The 26515-nt window shown below is 44.3% G+C and overlaps 1 protein-coding gene across 9 annotated transcripts in view; it reads left to right on the forward strand.

Moving 5' to 3' along the window:
* The window catches only part of ATG7 (autophagy related 7), a 252756-nt gene that overhangs the window by 4700 nt on the left and 221541 nt on the right, over positions 1-26515 (forward strand). For 8 of the 9 annotated variants that reach the window (XR_004971512.1, XR_004971513.1, XR_004971514.1 and 5 more), the window contains exons 2-3: positions 14939-15111; positions 15601-15655. Coding sequence is in view for 6 of the 9 variants with exons in the window: in XM_036332191.1 (XP_036188084.1) it covers positions 14952-15111; positions 15601-15655 (215 nt within the window). In the remaining 3 variants the exon portion in view is untranslated. The remainder of the gene's footprint in view (positions 1-14938; positions 15112-15600; positions 15656-26515) is intronic. The other variant, XM_036332190.1, reaches the window with a different exon arrangement.

The following is a 26515-nucleotide window of genomic DNA, read 5'->3' on the forward strand; positions in this document are numbered from 1 at the left end:
GACTTTGGCACATGTTTTGTTGATAATATTACTTCTACTTTTGAGTACCGTGTGTCAGATACATTATTTTCTAATTGAATCCTCACAATAATTCTGTATCATATGTGGTGTCCCATCTTATACATGGGGAAATAGGCTCAGAGAAGTTAAATGACTTGCACGAGGTTGTGTGGCCAGAAACAGAAGTGGGATTTGAACTTGGGTCTCTTTGGCTTATGAAGAAGCTATGCCCTTCTGTCCTTGTACTGCCTCCAGTGTATCAGACTGCATTGTTGTCCAATAGTGGAGTTTTTTTGGCCTGAGATTTATGGCCCTATATTTACCTCTGAAAATTTTAATCTTGTTCGCCGAAACCGATTTGGCTCAGTGGATAGAGCGTCGGCCTGCAGACTGAAAGGTCCCAGGTTCGATTCCGGTCAAGGGCATGTACCTGGGTTGCGGGCACATCCCCAGTAGGAGATGTGCAGGAGGCAACTGATCGATGTTTCTCTCTCATCAATGTTTCTAACTCTCTATCTCTCTCCCTTCCTCTCTGTAAAAAATCAATAAAATATATAAAAAAATTTTTTTTAATCTTGTTAAAATAGGCCTGTGATTGCAGGCGGTAAGAATCTTTTTTATTCTGAATTTTTGTTATCTGTTGTATTGCCTATTACTTCCTGCTTTGTGTCATGTGTAGAGCTGATAAGCAAACATTGTTATCCAAGTCACTGATAAAATGTAATAACAATACCTTATTGAATCGATTGGTTTGTCTGTTTTACTGCTTAAGCCCCTAACACAAGGTTCAACATACATGAAATACTTAGTAAATACTGATGAACATTCATTAATATAGTTAAATAAAATACAGTAGTCCCACCTTATCCATGAGGGATTCGTTTCTAGACCCACAGTGGATGCCTGAAACCATGGATTATACTGAACCCTGTATGTATTATGTTTTTTCCTATGCATACATACCTGTGATAAAGTTTAATTTATAAGTGAGGCACAGTAAGAGATTAACAATAATAACTCATAATAAAATAGAATATTTACAATAATATACTGTAAATTATGTGAATGTGGTCTCTCTGTCAAAATATCTTATTGTTCTATACTCACCCTTCTTATGATGAAATGAGATGATAAAATGCCTATGTGGTGAAGTGAATGATGCAGGCATTGGGATGTAGGCTACTCTTGACCTATCTATACATCAGGAGGATCAGCTGCTTTGGGTAATCCTGGATCATTGAGCCATGATGATATCTAGCCAGATGTCCAGAGTAGGTGATGTCAATAGTTGAGAATCCTTGAAAATTTAAGGGTTTGTTTTTGTTTCTGTTTTTGTTTACTAACAGGGGGTAGCATATACAGTGTGGATATGCTGGACAAAGGGATGATTAACAACCATGGCAGGACGGAGCTGGCCGGTGCAAGATTTCATCACACTACTTAGAACAGTGTGCAATTTAAAACTTATTGTCCTGAAATTTTTTTAATTAATATTTTTGGACTATGATTTACCTTGGTTAATTGAAACTGTGAAACAGAGGAAACTACTGTAAAAATAAATTGGACAGGACCAAAGACTGAGCCAAAGACTTACCACTATTAGTTCCTTTCTTATTATATCAGTTAATTCCTTAATCAGCATTCTTTGAATAATATTATCTTACCAGTTCTTAATTCTTCTATGTTAGTATTTAATTCCTACATCTTCATCTTATCTACTAGGATATCTGGAGCAGTCTTGTCAGAGACCTTGCTGAGTTCCAGATATATCCTGTTTATGGCTCTTCTGTGGTCAAGGCAGAAATAAGTTATTTTGTAGTGCCGCCTTCTTAAATAAACCATAGTGGCCTCTTGTGATTACTCAGTACTGCTGCATACAGTTGTGCAGGTTGTGTACTGTGCAAGAGGTCACATCTAGGGGGTTCTGTTTAGATCATAGGTATTATGGATGTATTTTTATAATGACAGGTTTGTTTGTTTGTTGGCAGACAAGAGTAAAAAGCCTTAAGCTTTCTGAGAAATGGAAGTAAAACGTCTTAAAGGGTATAATTTTCTAATTGTACATGTGGACTAGAATGGCTCATATGGCATTTTTCCTTGGAGCAAAGTATCTGTTCAGTGGGATATAGAATCCATCCTTATTCTCATCTTTGGAAATCAAATATCTTGAAAATCTGAAATCAAGTACTGGCTTGCCCCAATTTTTTTTAGCACTTCTCTCATTTTTCACAACTCCTTAATAGTCCCAAAAGTGAAAACCACAGAAACTGTTATTCATAAGCAAGCCTTCATTTTTTTCAGCCAGGTTTTAGGAAACCATCACAGATTTTAGTTATTGGTTGACATTAAGGGCTCCCCAGCAATTCAGGTAAATCTAGGTAGCTGTACCTCATGTATAGAATGGAGCAATGTGACACTGTTGACTGGTGAATGTAACATAACCACTCAAAAGTAGACATGGTGTTTGTTTTCCATCACCCTTGTGTTGTCTCTTTCTCCACTTCCCAGATTTCCTCAGCTTTTACTCTCACTTCTTCATAGGCAGGCCACACCCCCACAGTACTGGTATCTAGTGGGTCTGTTCTCAAAAAACTGAGGCTGGATGAGAGCAGATTATAGGTGAAGGTTCGGGTTATTACAATAGAAAAATAAATAAAAGAAAAGCAATTCCCAGAAGTAACCAGTGAGAATGTAAGTTATAGTTTGAAGACTATGGAAGTGACTGACTGACCTTCTAAAGGAACAAATGTTGATTCTGTAGGGTAGGTGGCTCACATGGAGGTGAGGGGACAACTCGTCCATAATAGCAATTTTCCTGCCTGCTTATGTAATCAGCTATTGCCACTTAACAGAACAGTCTCAAAAAGCCATTTTGTCTTGTGGAGACATCAGTTTGGCTTAGGGGCATCTTGACTCAAATGCAATTTTTAAAAGAAATTGAGGCATCTGTACCCAGCTGGTTCCTCTATGGGAGTCCTGAGTTTTCATCTCCCTGTAAAGCCTAATCTTTCTTCTAAGTTTGGAACTTCTCCCCCTTGTTTTGGAAATGAAGGTTTTTTAAACCTTCCTCTTTAGCAGTCTTGCACATTATTTCCAAAACTCACGAAGTTGCAGAAGCATCATTAGCCTCCAGAACATGCATTGGCCCCATATGCCAGAGGGGCCCTCCCCACTTCTGGCCATCTCTACCTCCTTTTTACCCATCAGGAGCTAAGAACATATTCTATTTGTCAGTGGGACTTGGTCATGTGGTTTGGTGCTTATTTTAATGACTGCCAGAGCTCGAAGCCCCACAGCTGGGAAAATGAGAACAGAAGCTTGATCTATGTGCTCCATTTGGCCCAGAGGAGCTACTTCAGGACCAAATTGTGGTTATTCTGGCACTTGTGCTAAGTGAATGGCCCCACGTGGCCTCAGAGAAATTGAACAGAGTGCTCCTAACCCCTTAGAACTTGTCCCCTGGACTTCCCCTTGATGATCTATAGCAGGAGACCATCTGTTTCATTTTAATTAAACTGCCTCTGTGACTACCATGAAGAGTGCTGAGATTTCAGTGAGATGTGTTTTGAGGCAGGTAAAGTTTTCATAGTGAGCATGGGGAAAAGCAACCACATTAGTCAGGCACTGTTGTGTGTGGGGGTGGGATGAGGGGGGTGACAAGAAAAACTGATAGCAGCTACCATTATTGACTGCTGGCTGTATTCCAGGCACTGTAACAGGCGCATCACATACATTCTCATTTAGCCTTCCCAACAACCTCCTAGGTTGGGTGTAATTATCCTTATTTTACAGATGAGGACATCAAGGCACAGGGGATGAAGTTACCTGCCCATGTCTATTCAGCCAGTGAGAGGTGGAGCCAGAACTCAAAATTGAGTTTGTCTGACTGAAGACCCAGCTCCCAACTACCTTAGCTTTTAGCATTTTCTCTGAACCATTCAAAACTCCCGTGCCCTTCCCAAGCAAACAAACAAAAGCCCAGCAATACACATGGAAGATTTATAATTAGAGATTTTTTAGTATAGTCAGGCTGGTCTGTTTTTCTGCCCTCCTTCCAAGGGTCTAGATTCCCTAAAGACAGGTTTGTTTGTTTTTCTATCTCTCTGATTACTGTTTCCTTTCTACCAGTTGTACCACTTCATTTCAAAAATCCTGCACTGGCGTAATATTTGCTATGTCCAATCCTGTTGGTCTCCCCCAGAGGGAGAACAATTGGGCAGACCCAATCCAGGAAGCACTTCTGCTCCAATCCTATCCTATCTAATAAAAGAGAAACATGGTAATTGGTGTATGACCACTACCCTTCCCATTGGCTAATCAGCGAGATATGCAAATTAACTGCCAGCCAAGATGGCGGCCGGCAGCCAAGCAGCTTGAAACTAACATGAGGCTTGCTTGCTTCAGTGACGGAGGACTCCACCGTTCCCCACCTGCCTTGCTGGCCTCTGAGCCTGCAGTTTAAGAAACATTGTAACAAATATAGAAGCTAAACAAAACCCCAGAAACCTGCTTTCAGCGAGCCGGGATCTCAGAGCTAGAGTTGATACAGAGTTTCGATTATAGAACCAAAACAAACCAGATACCTGCTTTCAGGAGTGGAGGCCTAAGAACTGGAGCCTCAGAGCTAAAGCTGGCCCAGAATAAAAAAAAAACAAAAAACAAAAAAAAAAAACCAAAAAAAAAGGAGCGGTTGGGAGCTTCCGTCACCCGCCAGCCTGAAAATAGCCCTCAGCCCCTCACCCAGACTGGCCAGGCACCCCAGTGGGGACCCCCACCCTGAAGGGTGTGTGAGCAGCTGCAAACAGCCATCATCCCCTCACCCAGGCTAGCCAGGCACCCCAGTGGGGACCCCCACCCTGAAGGGTGTGTGACCAGCTGCAAATAGCCCTCAGCCCCTCACCCAGGCTGGCCAGGCACCCCAGTGGGGACCCCCACCCTGATCCAGGACACCCTTCAGGGCAAACCAGCCGGCCCCCACACGTGCACCAGGCCTCTATCCTATATAGTAAAAGGGTAATATGCCTCCCAGCACCAGGATCAGCGGAGCCGCGAGGCCTCCCAGCACCGGGATCAGCGTGACAGGGGGCAGCGCCCAAACCCCCTGATCACCCTGCGGCTCTGTGTGTGACGGGGTGGGGCCACAACCTCCCTATCGGCCCTGCTCTGTTCGTGACAGGGGAAGGCGCCCCAACCTCCTGATCAGCCCTGCTCTGTGCCTGATACGGGGGAGCTCCCCAACCCCCTGATCGCCCTGCGGCTCTGTGTGTGACAGGCTGCGGCACCCCAACCTCCCCTCCCCCCACGAGCCCTGCTCTGTGTGTGATGGGGTAGAGCCATAACCTCCCCATCGGCCCTGCCCTGAGTGTGACAGTGGCAGTGCCCCAACCCCCTGATCGGCCCTGCTCTGTGGGTGATAGAGGGTGGCGACCCAACCCCCTGATCCGCCCTGCTCTGTGTGTGACAGGGGGCGGTGCCCCAACTCCCCTATCGCCCCTACTCTGTGAGTGACAGGGGGGAGCTCCTCAACCCCCTGATGGGCCCTGCTCTGTGCGTGACAGGGGGGCGCTCCCCAACCCCCTGATGGGCCCTGCTTTGTGCGTGACAGGGGGGAGCTCCCCAACCCCCTGATCGGCCCTGCTCTGTGCGTGACAGGGTACGGAGCCCCAACCCCCCTGATGGGCCCTGCTCTGTGCGTGTCAGGGGGTGGCGCCACAACCTCCCTATTGACCCTGCCTTGAGTGTGACGGGTCAGTGCCCCAACCCCTCAATCGGCCCTACCCTGAGCATGACTGAGGGTGGCATCACAACCTCCCAATCCGCCCTGCTCTGTGCATGACAGGGGGCGGCACCCCAACTCCCCAATTGGCCCTGCTCTGAGCCCGACCATGGGCTGCACCTAGGGATTGGGCCTGCCCTCTGCCACCCGGGAGCAGGCCTAAGCCAGCAGGTCGTTATCTCCCGAGGGGTCCCTGACTGCGAGAGGGCACAGGCCGGGCTGGAGGCCCCCCCTTTCCCCCCTGAGTGCACAAATTTGTGCACCGGGCCTCTAGTCTAATAATAAACAAACATGGTAATTAACCATACCTTCACTACTATCGCCATTGGCTGATCAGCGCGATATGCAAATTAACTGCCAACAAAGATGGCGGCTAATTTGCATACTGCAGGCAGAGCAGGACCCTGGGAGCTGCCATCCAGGCCCCCGTGTGAGACCCCAGAAGCCGCTGGGAAACCAGGCCGCAGGCATGGCGGCCACCTAGGACCCAGAAGCCTGTAGGCAAGGTCTGCAGGCGAAGCAGCAATCAAGCTATGTGGGGGAGAGTCGGGGGCAGAAGGAGCTACAGGAGCAGCTCTGGCTGGAGAGTGAAGACTCCCAACGGAGTGAGGAGCAAAGACTGAAGGCTCCATCCGCAGCAAAGACTGTGTCCAGAGTGAAGATAAGATGGAAGGAGGTGGCCAGAGTGAAGGTCTGGGTCCCGGGTGCCATAGGAAAACTGGTGCTGGCAGCCAGGGGAAAGAAGGGCTATTGCACGAATGTTCATGCAATGGGCCTCTAGTTAATTTTATAAGATGCAAAGCCAAAATACTTGCATCTTCTTGGCTTAATGATGCTGACATATGTGTGAGAGTGTTCTTTGTAGACTGCATTTACCATTTCATAGAGGTGTGTTTGCACATTACAAGGTACATATGGTAGACCAGCAAATGTGGCCTTGGAATCTGGTCTTGCAATCTGTTTTCCCCTCAGCATCCTTGCAGATCTCGGCTACTCTCAAAAAGATTTTTCCCAAAATGTCAGTCTCCCTAAAAACAAAATACATTATTGTCACCTTCAAAGGATCAAAAATAACAGGTTTGGAAAATCATTTAGTCCAGGGGTCAGCACTCTACAGCTTGCAGGTCAGATCCTGCTCAGGGCCTGTGTGTGTGTGTGTGTAGCTATGAGCTAAGAATGTTTTTTACATTCTTCAAGAGTTGTAAAAGAAAAAAAGAAAATATGACAGGAACTGTTTTGGCCTGCAATGCCTAAAATATTTACTATCTGGCCCTTTTCAGAAAAAGCCTGCCAACCCCTGGCCTCTTGCCTGACTGCCTGATACAGTAATCCTTTGTGCACTGTTATTTGGCAAATAATCATCTAATATATACTTGAACACTTTCACTAATGGAAAATTCATTTTCTTTCCAGTCAGTTTATTTCCTATTTGGACAATTCAGGCTATTAGTAATTTTTAAAATCTACTGAAATTTATCTCACTATAGCATCCATCCTTTGGCCCTTTTGTGGGGAAAAGAGCTATTATTTCATGTCAACATTTACTGAGCTAATATACTCTAGGCACTGTGCTAAGTGCTGAAAAAAAAAGATGAATAAGACATGTTTTTTTCATCAAGGATATCCCAGGTGTTATTTCTTGGCACTAAAGCAGTTGAGCTGGTAGTGTTACTTTTCTCTTTCCCTGTCTTTGAGCCATTGGGTAAGGACTTTTGTCTTTAATGATTTTACTTATTTTTGAATTGTTATCCCACACACACAAAATTCAGAAGGGCAAAGGGTCATACAGTGAAACTAAGGTTCTCCTGACTCCGGGCTCCTGACCCCATAGCTTCTTTCTTAGGAAGTCACTACTAATATACCTTTCCTGTAGGGATTTGATGTTAAAGAACAGCACAAACACAAGGTTTAGGTTCATTTGGACAGAAACTTTTAATTAAGTCTCCAAAGGTACTGTTTTTAATCTATTTGCAAGTTTCTGAGAATGACTTAGTTTTATTTTCATAAAAGCCTGAAATTTGCACCAAGTTTGGGTGTTAGACACAGCCCCAGAAGGTCCCTATTGCTTAACCACCCACCTACTTTTTCAGTTTAATCTTAACTAGATGTTTTGGTTATTGCTGGGATTCTTGTTCGTTACAGTATTGAATTCTCATGAAAGCCCTTCCTCTTTCATTGGAAGTAACACAATCCCTTCTTGTGTAACCCCTGGGTTTCATATCCTGAATATGATAGAAATAGTTTGAAATAAAATTGAGCCATACTTATAACGATGCCTCTGTCAGTTTCTTTTCTTGGCGATGTCAGTATGTAATGTTGATGGCCAGAAATCTCACTGTCTAGGGTTGTATAGGCAAGTCTTAATTTTTAGGAAGCAGGTTATGTTTGGACCTAGGTTAGTTACACATAAATGACTTTGTATCAATGACTCACTTCCCACTCCCTCCAGAATTCCCTCTCATCGTTACTTCTTTAACCTTCCCTTCCAGTTTAGGGAAGATGGCAATGTGACATAGATGTATAGGTTCCTAATGATACATTTATATTTGAGTATCCTGTTTAGATGTTTCCAGCAGACACCTAATCACATGTTGCTGCTGTTGCTTAAGACCTTCCCGTTTTCTTAGCCTGTCAAACAACCGTTCAGCAGCTGAACACCAGCCATATTCTTTTGTGAAATAGGCTCTTGGATTCTGTTTGGAATTTCTCAACGATCAAATAAGTCAGAAATGTTTGAGGGATATATCTGTTATGCTGATTACTTTCTTAGTGTGCCTGTCCTTTATCTTCTAAGTGGTCGTCCTGAGTAACTTCACCAGCTGCTGCAGTGCTGTGTGGAAGAGAGTTTTCTCCTTTGTCCCTGGCGCTGGTAAAATTCCATCTTGAACTCAGCAGGTCATCAAAGTGATGATGTGAACAGGTTTCTGTTGACCTTTAAGAGTGTGTAGGGACCTGATGACCCATCACACAGAGGAAACCCATTTGTACCACTCTCTGCTACTTCCATATTCAGTGATTGCTCTGGCTTTTTCTTCTTGGTTGTCGAGTCAAGAGAAAATGTGTTTTGTGTGTGTGTGTGTTTTCAAAATAATTGGTTATTTTTTAGCGTATGTGGGGCTGATGGGCAATATAAAGGTTCTGAAAGAGGGGAGTAGGGTATGCTTTCCTTCAAGGAAGTATAGTATAGTATAGTATGAAAGTCGGGGCTTTGAAGCCACCAGACCTGGGTCATAAACTCAGCTCTTCCACTTTCTGTGTGACTGGGCAAGTTACTTAACCTCTTCCTTCTTCCCGTTTTCTTTTCTGTACAGCCGCTATTACAGTGGTCCTCCCTTATCCATAGGTTCACAGTATTCGTTACCTATAGTCAACCGTGGTTTAAAAATATTAAATGGAAAATTCCAGATATAAACAAGTCATAAGTTTTACATTGCACACCATTTTGAGTAGCACGATGAAATCTCATGCCATCCCACCTGGGACGTGAATCATCCTTCTGTCCAGTGTATCTACACTGTGTATGCTGCCTGCTCATTAGTCACACAGTAGCCATCTCTGTTATCAGATAAACTGTCTCATTATCACAGGGCTTGTGTTTAAGTGACTCTTATTCATACTTACAGTGGCCCCAAATCACAAGAGTAGTGATACTGGCAATTGAGATATGCCAAAGAGAAGCCATAAAGTGTTTCTATAAGTGAAAAGGTATGAATGTATAGGAAAAAACATAGTATATAGGTTCGATACAATCTGCAATTTCAGGCATCCACTGGGCATCTTGGAACATATCCCCCACAGATAAGAGGGAACAATATTCAATGATTTTTAAAAGGGTATGATCAAAAAAGCAAGGACGGCTTGGCCAACGTGGCTTAGTAGTAGAGCGTAGACCTATGAACCAGGAGGTCACAACTTGATTCCTGGTCAGGACACATGCCCTGGTTGTGAGCTTGGTCCCCATTGTGGAGAATGCAGGAGGCAGTCCATCAATTAATTATTCTCTCTCATTGTTAATGTTTCTCTCCTTCACCCTTCCTCTCTGAAATAAATAAAAATATATATATATTTTTAAAAGCAAGTATGGTTCATGGTGATAAATGCTCTAATGGAAGTTTTCCTTTGGAGAAGGGAACTACTAATATCTGCTACTATGGGTTTTAATGAAAGTTTCGTAAAGGATCTTAGGAGAGGAGACATTTTCCTGGTAGATGGGGAGAGGTTTCCAAGGGGCATCAGGAAAGGCATGAGGCCAAGAAACTGGCGGGCTAAGGCAGGGATGACGCCTGACTCTCTGTGTCTTAAGTCTAGTGAGGGTTTGGTTGGTTGGTTGATTGGTTGGTTGGTTAACAGGGGAGCCACCAATACAGATCAGTTCTGTGGCACCTTATTTAGAGAAGATAGGGACTGAAGTCAGTGACCCATGAACACATTTCTGCGGGGAGTGGAGGTGTGAGATGGCATTGTCTGGTGCATGACGTTGCAGGTCCATACTAAGGCAGCAGAGAGTTTTAAAGACAGTGATGCATTGTCCTTTGTGATCGACTAAGCTTATTGATTATGTAGAAAAATATTTAATTATTATAGTTCCCACTTCTTGTTTTCTGTTTGCTTTTCTGTGTTTGTTAAGTCCCCATTGTGAAAGTTTTATTAATTCCTAATTGGATTTCTGTTGGTAAAGAATATTTTTAAATATGACAAACACATTAAGCCTGTTGAAAAACAACCACCTATGAAGAATCCAGTAGCAAACTTAACTGGCCTCTGGAACATGCCGGGACACACACAGTTGGTTACTTTCCCATGCTGATTCTACCCTTACAGCATGTTCTGTTTTTAATAATCTACCCTCAAATTCCACTTTAGAAAGCTACCACTGAGCTCTTTTTAAAAATTAAAATCCAATGGCATTGACCAGGCCTCGTTTTCTCCTCCTTCTCCTCCTCCTCCTCCTCCTCCTCCTCCTCCATTTTTTTACTTTTAGTGTTCTTTGCCACCATTTGTCTTTACTCTCTTTAAACTGTTTCTTTTCTTTTTTCTTTAATGCAGTGTGCAGATATGGTTTAATCTTTTCTTGATAATGTTTGATTTTTTAAATTTATTTTTTATCATGTATAGTATTATAAACGTTCCCATTCCCCCCCTTTCCCTCCTCCTCCACTCAACTCCTGTCCCCTCCCAGGCCTTCATTACACTACTGTCTGTGCCCATCGGCTGTGCAGATATGCATAGAAATTCTCTGCTTCACCTCCTTCCCTCAACCTAACCCCCCTCCTCTCTGAGATCTGTCAGTCTGTTCCATGCATCCATGTCTCTGGACCTATTTTGTTTGTCAGTTTATTTTGTTCATTAGATTCCACATATATGGGAGATCATGTGATATTTGTCTTTTACTGGCTGGCTTATTTTGCTTAGCATAATAATCTTCAGAACCATCCATGCTGTCACAAATGGTAAGAGATCCTTCTTTTTTAACACCTGTAATACCTGACTATTTAGTCAGGAAAACTAACCTCTTTCCCTTAGATTGTAAAATTTAAAAAATGACAACAGTAGCTGTCTGGTGTGAATTATTCAAAATTATACCTATTTTTTTCAGATCAGTAAAAAATATATTTTTTGGTGTGTTGCAGAATTTTAGAAGTTAGTTTATAAGTGCCATGAGATGAAAAAGGTTGAAGATCGCTGGTCTAGGACCCTCTTCCTGCCATTTTGCCACCATATACTTCTGTCATATTTCCTGTTCCAAACTGTCGCTTGCTTCCCACTCCAGAATTTTTCAGCCTCACTTTTTTTAAAAAAATCCTTACCCAAGGATATGTTTTCGTTGATTTTTAGAGGGAGGGAGGGGGGAGAGAGAGAGAGACAGAGAGAGACAGAGAGAGAGAGACATTGATGTAACAGAGAAACCATTGGTCATTTTTTTTGTGCCCTGGGAACCAAACCCACAATGTAGGTATGTGCTCTGACAGGTATTTTGAACCCACAACCTTTTGGTGTGGATTCAAAATACCGGCCAGAGCTACCTGGCCAGAGCTAGCCTCACTTTTGAAGCCGCCTCCACCCATGTCCTGTGTAACCCACTTAGCTTTGTGTGTGCATTGCTGTTGCTTTTTACCAGCCCTCCTACTAAGAAGAGCTAGGCTCATGCTTCCTGGTTTCTACCACAGCAGTTCCCTGTCTTTTTCCTTCAGCCCTCTGCCCATCTTCAACACCCTACTCCTTCACAGAAGCTTTCTCCCTGCTCTGCTCCACACTCTATGTTGATTTTTAGCACCTTTATGTAATACTAACTTTGCATTTTTCATATAGATACTATCAGTCCAAAGCTCCTTATCTCTAATTCTAAAATCCAACAAGTTTGGAAGACTGAAAGCTATTTAATAACCTTGGCACAAAACTCATGCAAAATCTCTTTGAGTTAATGTAAACTGTCTTTTTAATTTATTTATTCCATCTAGTGTGCCTATTTATACATTCTGCTGCAGCAATATGAATTTGGTGATGGGGTAGTTGGACAGGATGGAAAGTGAAGAGAATGTATCAACCCGCACTTTTTGGAACTGCCAAGTTTCTGTAGTATTGTGCTTCTCAGACTGGGGTACCTGTACCCATGAGAGTGTGCAGGGAATATAGGGAGTTACCATGTATACCAGCTCGATTGCCAGGAGGGTCAACTTTATTTGATGATTTGAGGGAAAATATGAAATATTAAAAGAAAATGTAGTAAGGCACAAAATTTTCATGCATTTAAAGGATAAAAGGTGAGATTTCAGAGAAATGCAGGCACTGTGGTTAGCTGGGAAGAAAAGTCTTCATTCTCCTTGGCTGGAGTGCTCAAGCACTGTTCCATTGGTCTATTTGTCTGTTTTTATGCCAGCGTGGTACTTTTTGCTTTTTCTTTTTTCTTAGGATTTTTTTTTTTCTATTTGGGGTCTTCTGTGCTTCTATCTAAATGTTAGGAGAGTTTGTTTCTATCTCTGTAAGACATGACATTGGAATCTTGATAGGGATTGCATTAAATCTATAGATGTCTTTTGGTAGTATTGATATTTTAACAATATTAATTCTTCCAATCCATGAACACCGGATACCTTTCCATTTCTGTCTTCTTTGACTTCTTTCATTAACGTCTTATAGTTTTCAGTAGAGATCTTTCACCTCAGTTAAATTCATCCTAAGTATTTTATTGTTTTTGGTACTAATATAAATGGGGGTAGATTTCTTTGTTTCTTTTTCAGGAAGTTCATTTTTAGTGCTTAGAAACACTACTAATTCTTGCATGTCAATTTTGTATTATGCATCTTTACTGAATTCATTGATTAGATCTAGCCATTTTTTGGTTGAGTCTTAAGGATTTTCTCTATATAAAATTGTGTTATCTGGGAATAGAAACAGTTTTACTTCCTTTCTTTTTTTTTTTTTTTCTGTTCATCAGATTATTTATTCACTTGATTCTTAGATTCACTTGTTGATAGATGCATATTTGTTGTTCATAATTAGTATCTTTACCTTTTTCTTCCTCTTCCTCTTCTTAAAGGATACCTTTCAGCATTTCATATAATCCTGGTTTGGTGGTGATGAACTCCTTTAGCTTTTCCTTATCTGTGAAGCTCTTTATCTGACCTTCAATTCTGAATGATAGCTTTGCTGGATAAAGTAATCTTGGTTGTAGGTTCTTGGCATTCATCACTTTGAATATTTCTTGCCACTCCCTTCTGGCCTGCAAAGTTTCTGTTGAGAAATCCGCTGACAGTCGTATGGGTATTCCCTTGTAGGTAACTGAGTTTCTTTCTCTTGCTGTTTTTAAGATTCTCTCTTTATCTTTTGCTCTTGGCATTTTACTGATGATGTGTCTTGGTGTGGTCCTCTTTGGATTCCTTTTGTTTGGGGTTCTCCGCGCTTCTTGGACCTGTAAGTCCATTTCTTTCACCAGGTGGGGGAAGTTTTCTGTCATTATTTCTTCAAATAGGTTTTCAATATCTTGCTCTCTCTCATCTTCTGGCACCCCTATAATTCTGATGTTGGTACGCTTGAAGCTGTCCCAGAGGCTCCTTACACTATCCTCGCATTTTTGGATTCTTTTTTCATTTTGCTTTTCCGGTTGGGTGTTTTTTGCTTCCTCGCATTTCAAATCATTGACTTGATTCTTGCGCTCCTCTGGTCTGCTGTCAGGAGTCTGTATAATATTCGTTATTTCAGTCCGTGTATGCTTAATTTCTAGTTGGTTCCCCAATATAAGATCGAGGGTCTTATTAGTTTTCTTGTAGATCTCATTAAGTTTATCGGCAGCTTCTAAACAGTTCTTGAGAGACCTTAAAAGTGTGGTTCTGAACTCTATATCTTCCATTGACAATTTTGTCCTGTTTCTTTGTCTCCGCATTTTGTTATGCTTCCTTGGTGCAGCCCCTAGTGGTCTTTGTTCGCAGTCTTATAGTTAAATCTTGATTGTTGTAGCTAATTCCAGGGAGGGTTTGACCTCCAGGCCAAGTGGCTATGAGAATCAGCTGTGTCAGCAGTGAGAGAACTTCTGTCCTCTAGGGAGGTGCTAATCTGGCGTTTGCCTGAGGCTATTCGACAAATGCCTGTGTGCAGGGCTTGGGCGGGGCGGGTTGCACAGGATCAACAGGGTGGGCCGGAGAGAGCAGTTATGGCGTCTCTCAGTCCTGTCCCCAGGGGCTCTGCCTCTCTGAGTCCCAGCACCCGCTGCAAAGCTCAGAGAGAAAGCTGCACTCGCTCTGACCGAAGCCAGACAGTCCCGCTTCTCCTGTTTGAGTCTGGGTCCCTAAAGACTCGCCCGGATCTGGAGCTCAGAGTCTGCGACTCCCTCCCGATTGAAAACGCCAACCGCGCCCTCCGCCGCCAGCCCGCTCCGCGCACTCCACACCTCAGAATTTGACTTCAGCACTGTGCCTCCTCTGGGTGTCCGTATGCGTTTCTCTTTCCTCCTAGTTGTAGGACTTCCACTCAGCCAGCGTTCCTGTGGTTCTGGGTGATGTCCCTTCCGTTTTTTGCTTTCACTTTTGAAGTAGTTGTTCAAAGCAGCAAACTCTGGCGTTAACCTATGCCGCCATCTTGGTTCTCCTCCTTTCTTTAAGCATTATTACAAATGTTTATTTTTACCATGTTTTGTGCTATTTAGTTGTGTTCTATTTTGTTTTTCAGTAGGCACCAAATAATGGCAGCAGCTACGGGGGATCCTGGACTCTTTAAATTGCAGTTTGCCCCCTTTAGCAGTGCCTTGGATGTTGGATTTTGGCATGAGTTGACCCAGAAGAAGCTAAATGAGTATCGGCTGGATGAAGCTCCCAAGGACATTAAGGGTTATTACTACAATGGTAGGCAATATTAAACTCCATTTCCATCATCTTCTGTTACCTTCTCTGCCCTCCAGGATAGGGTCAGCTTTCTTTTAGCAAGGACACCTTTGTGTTTTACAACTAATGGTCTTGGTCTTCCCCAGTTTCTATTTTACTTCCTGACTTTTGACCAAAGTTTATTTTTACCTCTTTTTTCCCTATTGTGGGAAAAGGAAAGGGAGCTGTAAAACCCCAGTTATTAATCCAAAGAACTAATACTGATTACTTAGTATTGCTGCGGGAGAGGATTGGAAATATTTTTTCCCAATGAAATTTTTTTCTATATTCTTGGCAAATTTCTCAAATTCACAAAAGCTCTGTCATTTTATGCTAAGCCCCTGTTATAACCACAAATTGGATGGGGGCACTTTGGGCTCAACAAAGAGAACAAAATTACTCACAAATATTTTTGTTTTGAATGCTGCTTTTAATGACTTACGATTGAAATGTGATAATGCTTCTGTGCAGGTGATTCTGCCGGGCTTCCAGCTCGCTTAACATTGGAGTTCAGTGCTTTTGACATGTGAGTATTTTTTGCTCCAAATCTATAGTGAAGAACACTGTTTGCTGTTTTCAAGAAATGAGTACTCTTAGCCTCTCTCATAGGTGGACCACAGAGAAACTAAGGTAGCTCCTGGTGAATAGAGCCAGTTTCTCATGATTTTCTTTACCTCCTATAACACAGAGACAAATGCTAGATGCTTAAGACTATCTCATTTATTTTTTCAGCAGGTATTTATCAGAGCCTATTTGGTACCAAGTACCATGTAGATTGATTGAGACTTAGATAATATTCCTCCTGAGTTTGATTGTAGTTAATATTTTGTGATTCTTTATTGGTATTTCTTGATTTATTCCTTTAGTTGCTTATCCATGAGCGTCACTGAATGTTTATTAGGCTACTTCTAATATAGAAGCTACCATGCAAGGTATTCTAGGGATATACATAGAAATATGACATATATCCTCAAAGAGTTTTTTGTCTGGTTAGAGGCCATGGGGAGTTGATGCAGAGAAGAGAGGCATTTATTGATTTAAATAGCTAAGCATTTTCACATACATAAATATTCTTTTCAGACTTGCCAGGTGTAATTTCTCTCTTTCTTTCAGATGAGGGAACTGTTGGTCAAAAGGTAAAATGGCTTGCCAAAGGTCACATGTGGCCTAATTTAGGAAGCTCTAATGAGAGGAAGGTAAAGTGTATTTCTGAGGTTGCATTGAGTAGCCAGGGGCATTTTGTTATCATCTACAGAAATAGAGAAACCGGAAGGGGGCTAAAATTTTAGGAGGAGGTAAGTTTGTTTTAGAACATGTTGAGATGACAGCATCTAGTAGAAATGTCCAGAGGCACTGGAGTCAAGCAGGGTTGGTCAGACTAGGTTTGAGAGTCTTCCACGAAGAAAAGATCATGAGGCTGTAAGAGAGGAAGAGACTCCCCTGTAAGAAGAACAAAAGGCCAGAACATACCTGATTAGGGAGGACAAGAACATACAGAACTACCAAAGGAGATGGGAGTTGTCAGAGAGGAGAAAGAACCAGAAAAGAGTTATAGAAACCAAAGAAGGAAATGTTTTCAGGAAGGAAAGAGATGGTTTACAGTGTCAGAAGCCGAAAGGTCAGAGTTCAATGCAAGGGTCACTGGATTTGATTAGGTCTTTTGTAGTCCTTAAGAACTGTTTTTCAAACTGAATTCTACACAAAAGAGTGGAACAGGATCCTTGTTGGGGCCCTATAAAACAATTGAGAATTAAAGACTTATAGCAAGCATGTCAAACTCACGGCCTGCGAGCTGTATATGGCCCACAGTGAATATTTTTGTGGCCCAGCCAATATAACGGTATGTAAGAAATGTTTTAATAAATATTTTGTAACTTAATTTTTACAATATCCTCTTATACATCTACACTAATAAAAGACAAACATGCAAATTGACCGTGCCTTTGCTATGCCTTAAGCCACGCCCACCAGCCAAATCAGAGTGACTATATGCAAATTAACCCAACCAAGATGGCAGCCGGCAGCCACAGAGCTGGAGCAAGCAGGAGGCTTGGTTGCCCAAGTGATGGAGGAAGCCGAGCTTCTCACCTGCCGTGGCCAGCTCTGAGCTCCACTCAAGGCAACAAAGTTTCAGTGATAGAAGATAAATAAACCCCAGATATATGCTTTCAGCCGGCTGTGGCCACGGAGCTGGAGCGAGCAGGAGGCTTGGGTTGTCCCTGGTCATGGAGGAAGCCAAGCTTCCTGCCCGGCCACCGGCTCTGAGCTCCTCTCAAGGCTACAAAGTTTCAATTATAGAAGGTAAATAAATCCCAGAATAAAAGAAAAAAAGAAAAAAAGGAGAGGCTGGGAGCTTCCGTTGCTGGGGGGCTTGGCCAGCCTGAAAATGGCCCTCAGCCCCTCACCCAGACTGGCCAGGCACCCCAGTGGGGAACCCCCACCCTAAAGGGGGTGTGGCTAGCCTGAAAACAGCCATCAGCCCCTCATCCAGGCTGGCCAAATCTCCATGCGGTGAGGGTCCCCTCTCGGGGGGCTTGACCAGCCTGCAAACAGCCATCAGCCCCTCAACCAGGCTGGCCAGGCACCCCAGTGGGGACCCCCACCCTGAAGGAGGTATGACCAGCCTGCAAACACCCATCAGCCCCTCACCCAGGCTGGCCAGGCACCCCAGCGGGACCCCCACCCTGATCCGGGACACCCTTCAGGGCAAACCAGCCGGCCCCCACCCATGCACCAGGCCTCTATCCTATATAATAAAAGGGTGATATGCAAATTGACCCTAACAGCAGAACGACTGGGAATGACTGGTCACTATGACACACACTGACCACCAGGGAGCAGATGCGCAATGCGGGAGCTGTCCCTTGGTGGTCAGTGTGCTCCCACAGGGGGAGCTCTGCTCAGCCACAAGCCAGGCTGAGCCTCTCCCGCCTCCTCAGCAGCACTAAGGATGTCCGACTACAGCTTAGGTCTGCTCCCTGCTGGTAAGTGGACATCCCCCGAGGGCTGCTGGGCTGCCAGAGGGATGTCTGACTGCCAGCTTGGGCCTGATCCCCCAGGGAGCGGGCCTAAGCCAGCAGGTGGACATCCTCCGAGGGGTCCCAGACTGCAAGAGGGCATAGGCCGGGCTGAGGGACCCGCCCGAGTGCACAAATTTTTGTGCACCGGGCCTCTAGTTATTCTATCTAATAAAAGAGAAACATGGTAATTGGCATACGACCGCTACCCTTCCCCATTGGCTAATCAGCGAGATATGCAAATTAACTGCCAGCCAAGATGGCGGCCGGCAGCCAAGCAGCTTGAAACTAACATGAGGCTTGCTTGCTTCAGTGACGGAGGACTCCAACGTTCCCCACCTGCCTTGCTGGCCTCTGAGCCTGCAGTTTAAGAAACATTGTAACAAATATAGAAGCTAAACAAAACCCCAGAAACCAGCTTTCAGCGAGCTGGGATCTCAGAGCTGGAGTTATACATTGTTTCGATTATAGAACCTAAACAAACCAGATACCTTCTTTCAGCAGCAGAGGCCTCAGAGCTGGAACCAGAGCTAAAGCTGGCCCAGAATAAAAAAAAAAAAAAAGAAAAAAAGGAGCAGTTGGGAGCTTCAGTTACCTGTCAGCCTGAAAACAGCCCTCAGCCCCTCACCCAGACTGGCCAGGCACCCCAGTGGGGACCCTCACCCTGAAGGGTGTGTGAGCAGCTGCAAACAGCCATCATCCCCTCATCCAGGCTGGCCAGGCACCCCAGTGGGGACCCCCACCCTGAAGGGTGTGTGACCAGCTGCAAACAGCCATCATCCCCTCATCCAGGCTGGCCAGGCACCCCAGTGGGGACCCCCACCCTGATGCAGGACACCCTTCAGGGCAAACCAGCCAGCCCTCACCCATGCACCAGTCCTCTATTCTATATAATAAAAGGGTAATATGCCTCCCAGCACCGGGATCAGTGGAGCCGCAAGACCTCCAGGCACCGGGATCAGCGTGACGGGGCAGCGCCCAAACCCCCTGATCACCCTGTGGCTCTGCGTGTGACAGGGTGCGGCGCCCCAACCCCCCCACCCCACGGGCCCTGCTCTGTGTGTGATGGGGTAGAGCCATAACCTACCCATCGGCCCTGCCCTGAGTGTGACAGTGGCGGCGCCTCAACCCCCTGATCGGCCCTGCTCTGTGGGTCATAGAGGGCAGCGCCCCAACCCCTCCCCATCCACGGGCCCTGCTCTGTGTGTGATGGGGTAGAGCCATAACCTCCCCGTTGGCCCTGCCCTGAGTGTGACAGTGGCGGCGCCCCAACCCCCTGATCGGCCCTGCTCTGTGGGTGACAGAGGGCGGTGCCCCAACCCCCTGATGGGCCCTGCTCTGTGGGTGATAGAGGGCGGAGCCCCAACCCCCTGATCGGCCCTGCTCTGTGCGTGACGGGACAGAGCCCCAACCCCCTGATTGGCCCTGCTCTGTGCATGACAGGGGGAGGTACCGCAACCTCCCCATCGACCCTACCTTGAGTGTGACGGGGCAGTACCTCAACCCCCCAATCGGCCCTACCCTGAGCGTGACTGAGGGTGGCATCTCAACCTCCCAATCCACCCTGCTCTGTGCATGACAGGGGGCGGCGCCCCAACTCCCCAATCGGCCCTGCTCTGAGCCCGACCATGGGCTGCACCTAGGGATTAGGCCTGCCCTTTGCCACCTGGGAGCAGGCCTAAGCCAGCAGGTCGTTATCTCCCAAGGGGTCCCAGACTGCGAGAGGGCACAGGCCGGGCTGAGGGACCCCCCCTCCCCCCGGAGTGCACAAACTTTTGTGCACCGGGCCTCTAGTATTTATATATAAGCCTACCGTCTTACTGTCTGACTGTTAGCTATGACATGCACTGACCACCAGGGGGAAGACATTCAATGCAGGAGCTGTCACATGACAGCAACTGTGCAGAGTGCCCTCTTGCACTCCAGGACCCCTCAGGGGATGTCAGACTGCCGGTTTCGGCCCAATCCCCACAGGCCAGGCCAAAGGACCCCACCTGCTGGAGGGAACCTGCTCACTCCACAGATGCCCTTTGAGCCCCAGTGCTGCCCCAGGTGTGGCCAGCCGAGGAGAGACCATGGGAGGTTGGCTCCAGGGCGTGTCCTGCCTGTCTCGCCCAGTCCCGCCCTGCCGGCCACCTTCTAATTAATTTCGTTTCAATGTGCACAAATCCATACACTGGGCCTCTAGTTATTAATAACGAACTACAACATTCACTAATCACTGATTACTATAATCATGTTGCATTCATTTCCCTTGCACACCTTATGCACAGGTGTACCATTTCTCTTCACTAATACTAGCAGCGAATATTTTAGTACTTGATTGCCATGTCATTAGTCTTGTATTATCTTGTTTGGTGTGCAACAGGAAATATTTCACTTTTGGAGAACAAGAAAAATCAGTTTATTTGCATTACGCTTATTAATTTGTGCCGTTATTGAGTGTCTGATAAGTTAATGCTCAAGAAAAAATATTGGAGAACCAAGATGGCGGCATAGGTTAACGCCGGAGTTTGCTGCTTTGAACAACTACTTCAAAAGTGAAACCAAAAAACGGAAGGGACATCACCCAGAACCACAGGAACGCTGGCTGAGTGGAAGTCCTACAACTAGGAGGAAAGAGAAACGCATACGGACACTCAGAGGAGGTGCAGTGCTGAAGTCAAATTCTGAGGTGTGGAGTGCGCGGAGCGGGCTGGCGGCGGAGGGCGCGGTTGGCGTTTTCAATCGGGAGGGAGTCGCAGACTCTGAGCTCCAGATCCGGGCGAGTCTTTAGGGACCCAGACTCAAACAGGAGAAGCGGGACTGTCTGGCTTCGGTCAGAGCGAGTGCAGCTTTCTCTCTGAGCTTTGCAGCGGGTGCTGGGACTCAGAGAGGCAGAGCCCCTGGGGACAGGACTGAGAGACGCCATAACTGCTCTCTCCGGCCCACCCTGTTGATCCTGTTCGACCTGCCCCGCCCAAGCCCTGCACAGAGGCATTTGCCGGATAGCCTCAGGCAAAGGCTAGATTAGCACCTCCCTAGAGGACAGAAGTTCTCTCACTACTGACACAGCTGATTCTCATAGCCACTTGGCCTGGAGGTCAAACCCTCCCTGGAATTAGCTACAACAATCAAGATTTAACTATAAGACTGCGAACAAAGACCACTAGGGGCTGCACCAAGGAAGCATAACAAAATGCGGAGACAAAGAAACAGGACAAAATTGTCAATGGAAGATATAGAGTTCAGAACCACACTTTTAAGGTCTCTCAAGAACTGTTTAGAAGCCGCCGATAAACTTAATGCAATCTACAAGAAAACTAATGAGACCCTCGATCTTATATTGGGGAACCAACTAGAAATTAAGCATACACGGACTGAAATAACGAATATTATACAGACTCCCGACAGCAGACCAGAGGAGCACAAGAATCAAGTCAATGATTTGAAATGCGAGGAAGCAAAAAACACCCAACCGGAAAAGCAAAATGAAAAAAGAATCCAAAAATGCGAGGATAGTGTAAGGAGCCTCTGGGACAGCTTCAAGCGTACCAACATCAGAATTATAGGGGTGCCAGAAGATGAGAGAGAGCAAGATATTGAAAACCTATTTGAAGAAATAATGACAGAAAACTTCCCCCACCTGGTGAAAGAAATGGACTTACAGGTCCAAGAAGCGCGGAGAACCCCAAACAAAAGGAATCCAAAGAGGACCACACCAAGACACATCATCAGTAAAATGCCAAGAGCAAAAGATAAAGAGAGAATCTTAAAAACAGCAAGAGAAAGAAACTCAGTTACCTACAAGGGAATACCCATACGACTGTCAGCTGATTTCTCAACAGAAACTTTGCAGGCCAGAAGGGAGTGGCAAGAAATATTCCAAGTGATGAATGCCAAGAACCTACAACCAAGATTACTTTATCCAGCAAAGCTATCATTCAGAATTGAAGGTCAGATAAAGAGCTTCACAGATAAGGAAAAGCTAAAGGAGTTCATCACCACCAAACCAGGATTATATGAAATGCTGAAAGGTATCCTTTAAGAAGAGGAAGAGGAAGAGGAAGAAAAAGGTAAAGATACAAATTATGAACAACAAATATGCATCTATCAACAAGTGAATCTAAGAATCAAGTGAATAAATAATCTGATGAACAGAATGAACTGTTGATTATAATAGAATCAGGGACATAGAAAGGGAATGGACTGACTATTCCTGGGGGGGAAAGGGGTGTGGGAGATGCGGGAAGAGACTGGACAAAAATCGTGCACCTATGGATGAGGACAGTGGGTGGGGAGTGAGGGCGGAGGGTGGGGCGGGAACTGGGAGGAGGGGAGTTATGGGGGGAAAAAAAAGAGGAACAAATGTAATAATCTGAACAATAAAGATTTAATTAAAAAGAAAAAATATTAAATTTTATTAAAATTTTCTATTATGCTAACGATTACTCATTTATTTCAGCCCTTTGTGTTCAGTATGTCACTATCAAAATAAACCTACATTTCTATGAATATTGAAGCTTTTGGTTTTTTGCGGCCCGCATAAACTTAAAACTTGTTTATTTGGCCCGTGTTAGCCTTTGAGTTTGACATGCTTGACTTACAGGCTTCAATGAGGTCCACATTTTCTGCTTTCTTGTACTTTAGCAGTGTCAAGATGAGGGATTTGGGGAAGGCAGAGATCTTTGTAAGGACTGCCTGGTTTTTGAAAATGACAGTAGTCAAAGGTTAGGGTATTTCAAATAAAATAACCCTAGAATTAAAAAAAAAATGTTTCTATTGATTTTAGAGAGAGAGAGGAATGGAGATGGGGAGAGAGAAATATCAATGAGAGAGAAACACCATCAATCATTTGCCTCCTGAATGCCCCTACTGGGGCATGTAATCGGAGCGTTTAACATTCATCATTGCCTCTCTCCTATCTTTATTCTGATACTAGAATGGAGATTATTTTTTAAAAGATAATAATAGTTTGTTCTTTGGAACAATTATAGAAAAAGTAGTTCACAGAAGTTTGTAGTAAGCTTGATCTTACTACAAAATCCAAGCATCTTAAACTTGAGTGATCCAGAAGTTTTAGTTGAAGGTGTTAAGAAAGTCTGAGATCCCGCAGCTGTGACTTTCACACAAATTGCTTGTTTTTTTCTGGTCATATTTGTTCATTAAGCTACTGAATACTCATAATATGTGAGGCTTCCAGGTTGGCACTGGGGGAGAGGAACAAGAATAAAACATTGTTCCTAGTGTTATGAAAATACCTCCGGATTTGAAGGCTATCTACAGCCAGTTAACCTAGTTACCTAGAATAAGTCCTTTTAGTTTCTTAGCTTCAGTTTCCTCGTTTCTAACTCTCAGCTTCTAGTGTTCCTTCTAGTTCTGAAAGTGTATGATTTTCTGAGTCCCTCTTTCTTAGGATGGTTGGTGTTATGGACTGAATGTTTGTGTGCCCCCAAATTCATATGTTGAAAACCCAATGCCCAAGGTTATAGTTTTAAGTGGTGGGGCCTTTGGGAAGTGTTAGGTCATGAGGGCAGAGCTCTTACAGATGGGATCACTGCCCTTATAAAAGAGGCCCCAGAGAGCTAGCTTGCTCCTTCTGCCATGTGAAGACATAGGGAGGAGTGGGCAGTCTGTGGCCAGAAGAGGGCCTCACCAGAACCCAAGCATGCTGGCATCTTGATCCTGGGCTTCCAGCCTCCAGAACCATGAGAAATATATTTGTGTTGTTTATAAGCCACCCATTCTGCAATATTTTGTAATGGCAGCCCAAACAGACTAAGACAGTTCGGAAGTTTAATGAATGCACTTGGCGCTCCTTATTATTGTACTTTATTTTTATTACTGTACCTCTGCATGGGTTTGTAGGAAAATCTTTATGAATTTATTCATCAAACACTGAATGCTTCTTATATGCAGGATGTGTAGGTGTTAGGAATACAAAGACTTATGAAACACAGAGCTCTGGAGGGGCCTTGGATAGAGGTAGAAGATAAATATTTGCATTATAGTGTGCTCTGTGCTGTAAGAAGTATGGAGAGGTCATAGTTATTTCAGAAATACTTATTAATTGTTTCCTCTATATCTTGATAATAGAATGTGCTAGGCACTGGGCATACAGAGAGGAATAAGATACAGTTGAAGAGCTAATAGTCCTAGTTCTTACTTACAAATGCCATGAATATTTTAGCTTTGCATAGCACGAGATAAATCCCCTCTGAGCTGAGTCCCTGGAAGCCTCTTGGGTCTCTGCCAGAATTAGCAACACAGGATTCTGCTCTCTGTGTTGTTTTAGGCAAATGACCACTTTATAGTCCACTTTGTAGTCCAGGGAGGTGGTCTGCTCTTCTTTCCTCTTAAGGCTTCATCATCCTGGCCGGGGTGGGGGGGGTGGTGGGGGGGGAGACTTGCCTTTGTGTGCTGCTTAAGATGGAATTGTCACTTTCAGGTAATAATATATAGAAAGGGAACGAGCCAGGGTGAAAACAGGTGGAGGAAACATTCCCAGTCTCTTAAAGGTCCTAGCCAGGCAGGGACATGCATCACTCCCTCAGATTCTGCTGGGGCGAGTGCAACGCCTCAACTATGTTGCAAGGAAGCCTGGGAAATGTGGTGCCCAGCTACCAGCATCTTACATGTATTCTGTTTCTGTTTAAGAAGAGAATAGATTTGGGGGGACAATTTCTGTATAAACATGAAACTTGTTGTTTTCTTGTTTTTGTTTTTTGTTTCTGTTTTTCTTTCCTTGGGCCTCTTTCCCTTGAGGAACATTTATCTTTTTTAGTCATAAGAACTATTTTTCTTTGCTAAGCTTCAAGATGGACTCAATTAGAGAAAAGAAGAGCCCTCAAATAACTTTAAAAGTAGTTAAGGAAAGAAGACTCATGCAAAATTATCTGTGGGCCTCGGCTGTCTCTTAGTCTCTCCTATCTTACTACTACCTAACATAGATCTGAAGTACTAGTTGCTCAAGTTGTTGCGTTTACTTACAAGCAGTCTAAGTGCATGGCTGTCAAAATGGGATAGGATGTGGTTGATGGAAAGACACCATTGAATTCTGGAGAGGATGTTATCATCGGAAACTCAGATTATTTTGGAAAGCAGGAGATAATGCAGCATGCTCCCAGACAGAGTATGACTTCCCAAAGTTCCCTGTGGCCATGCAAAGCTGTGGAGGAAGATTCCTACAGGTGTGAAAAGCGACCTCAGCCCTTCTGGGGGATTAATTGCATCATGACCACCTCCACTGCCTGTCTGTTCTGGAGGCTCTGGCCTCAGGCCTGGTTTGGCCAAGTGTAATAACAGGTGCAAAGCAATCTCAGTACTTTCTTGAGTAATCACTGGGAGATTGAGTGAAGTGAAAGCCAAGTTTTCAGAGATACCAGGCCTGGGCTCAGGCCTTTATGAGATCCAGTCTTTAAGATTAATGCACACATCGTTTTGAGTTCACTGGTGGCTGTAGGGAAGATTTCTAATTCTGTTTTTTTAAACAGCTTTATTGAGGTATGATTTATATACCATAAAACTCACCCTTTAAAAATGTACAATTCAGTGGCTTTTAGTGTATTCACCAGGTTGTGCAAACCACCACCACTATCTAATTCCAGGACATTTTCATCACCCTCCGAAAGAAACCCCTGTACTCATTAGCAGTCACTCTTCATTCCTTTCTTCTCTCTCTCTCCAACCCTAGATTACCACAAATCTACTTTCTGTCTCCATAGATTTGCCTATCTGGACATTTCATGTAAATGGAATTATGGAAAACTAAACTAACAAGTGTTCAGGATTAGAATTTGAACTACAATCTCTTGTTTCCAAGTCTAGGGCTCTCTCCAGTTCTCATCTGAGCCACCTCTTTGTGGAACAAATGGAACCTGAACCTTAAAAAGCAAGAAGAATGGTTTTCTTTCCCATGACCACTTTTTATATTTGTTTCCTGGGTCACTTCCCCTGGTAGAACTTTAATCATGAAAAATGCTTCTCCGTTGAAACGTCCTCTGGTCCTCACTAACTGCATGAGCACTGATGTTCTAGGAGCATAGCTGTCCTGGCAATTGCTTGAATTCTCATGATGTGGTTTCTTCCACTCTCAGAGCAAGGCTTGGGCATGGCTTTCACCCACCCAGGACTTTTGGACATTTAAGAAGGAGGTTATCTCCCTCCTCTTGTGCTTGTATCCAAATTAGTTCTTATCCCCTTCCTTCTGTTTCAGCAGTATTTTTTTCAGCACAGTGTAAGGTCTAGTTTTTCAACTTCTCCATTTCTTTCTTTTTCCCTCTAGGCTTAATCTCATATCTTTGTGATATCATTTTCTCATCAGGATTATTTTTGATGGCCTCATTTTACCTGGATTAAAGCTATTCTTATGTTGGGGTAGAGTGGTGACA

Source organism: Myotis myotis, unplaced genomic scaffold (genome assembly GCF_014108235.1).
Source record: "Myotis myotis isolate mMyoMyo1 unplaced genomic scaffold, mMyoMyo1.p scaffold_m19_p_13, whole genome shotgun sequence".
NCBI classification, from domain to species: domain Eukaryota; kingdom Metazoa; phylum Chordata; class Mammalia; order Chiroptera; family Vespertilionidae; genus Myotis; species Myotis myotis.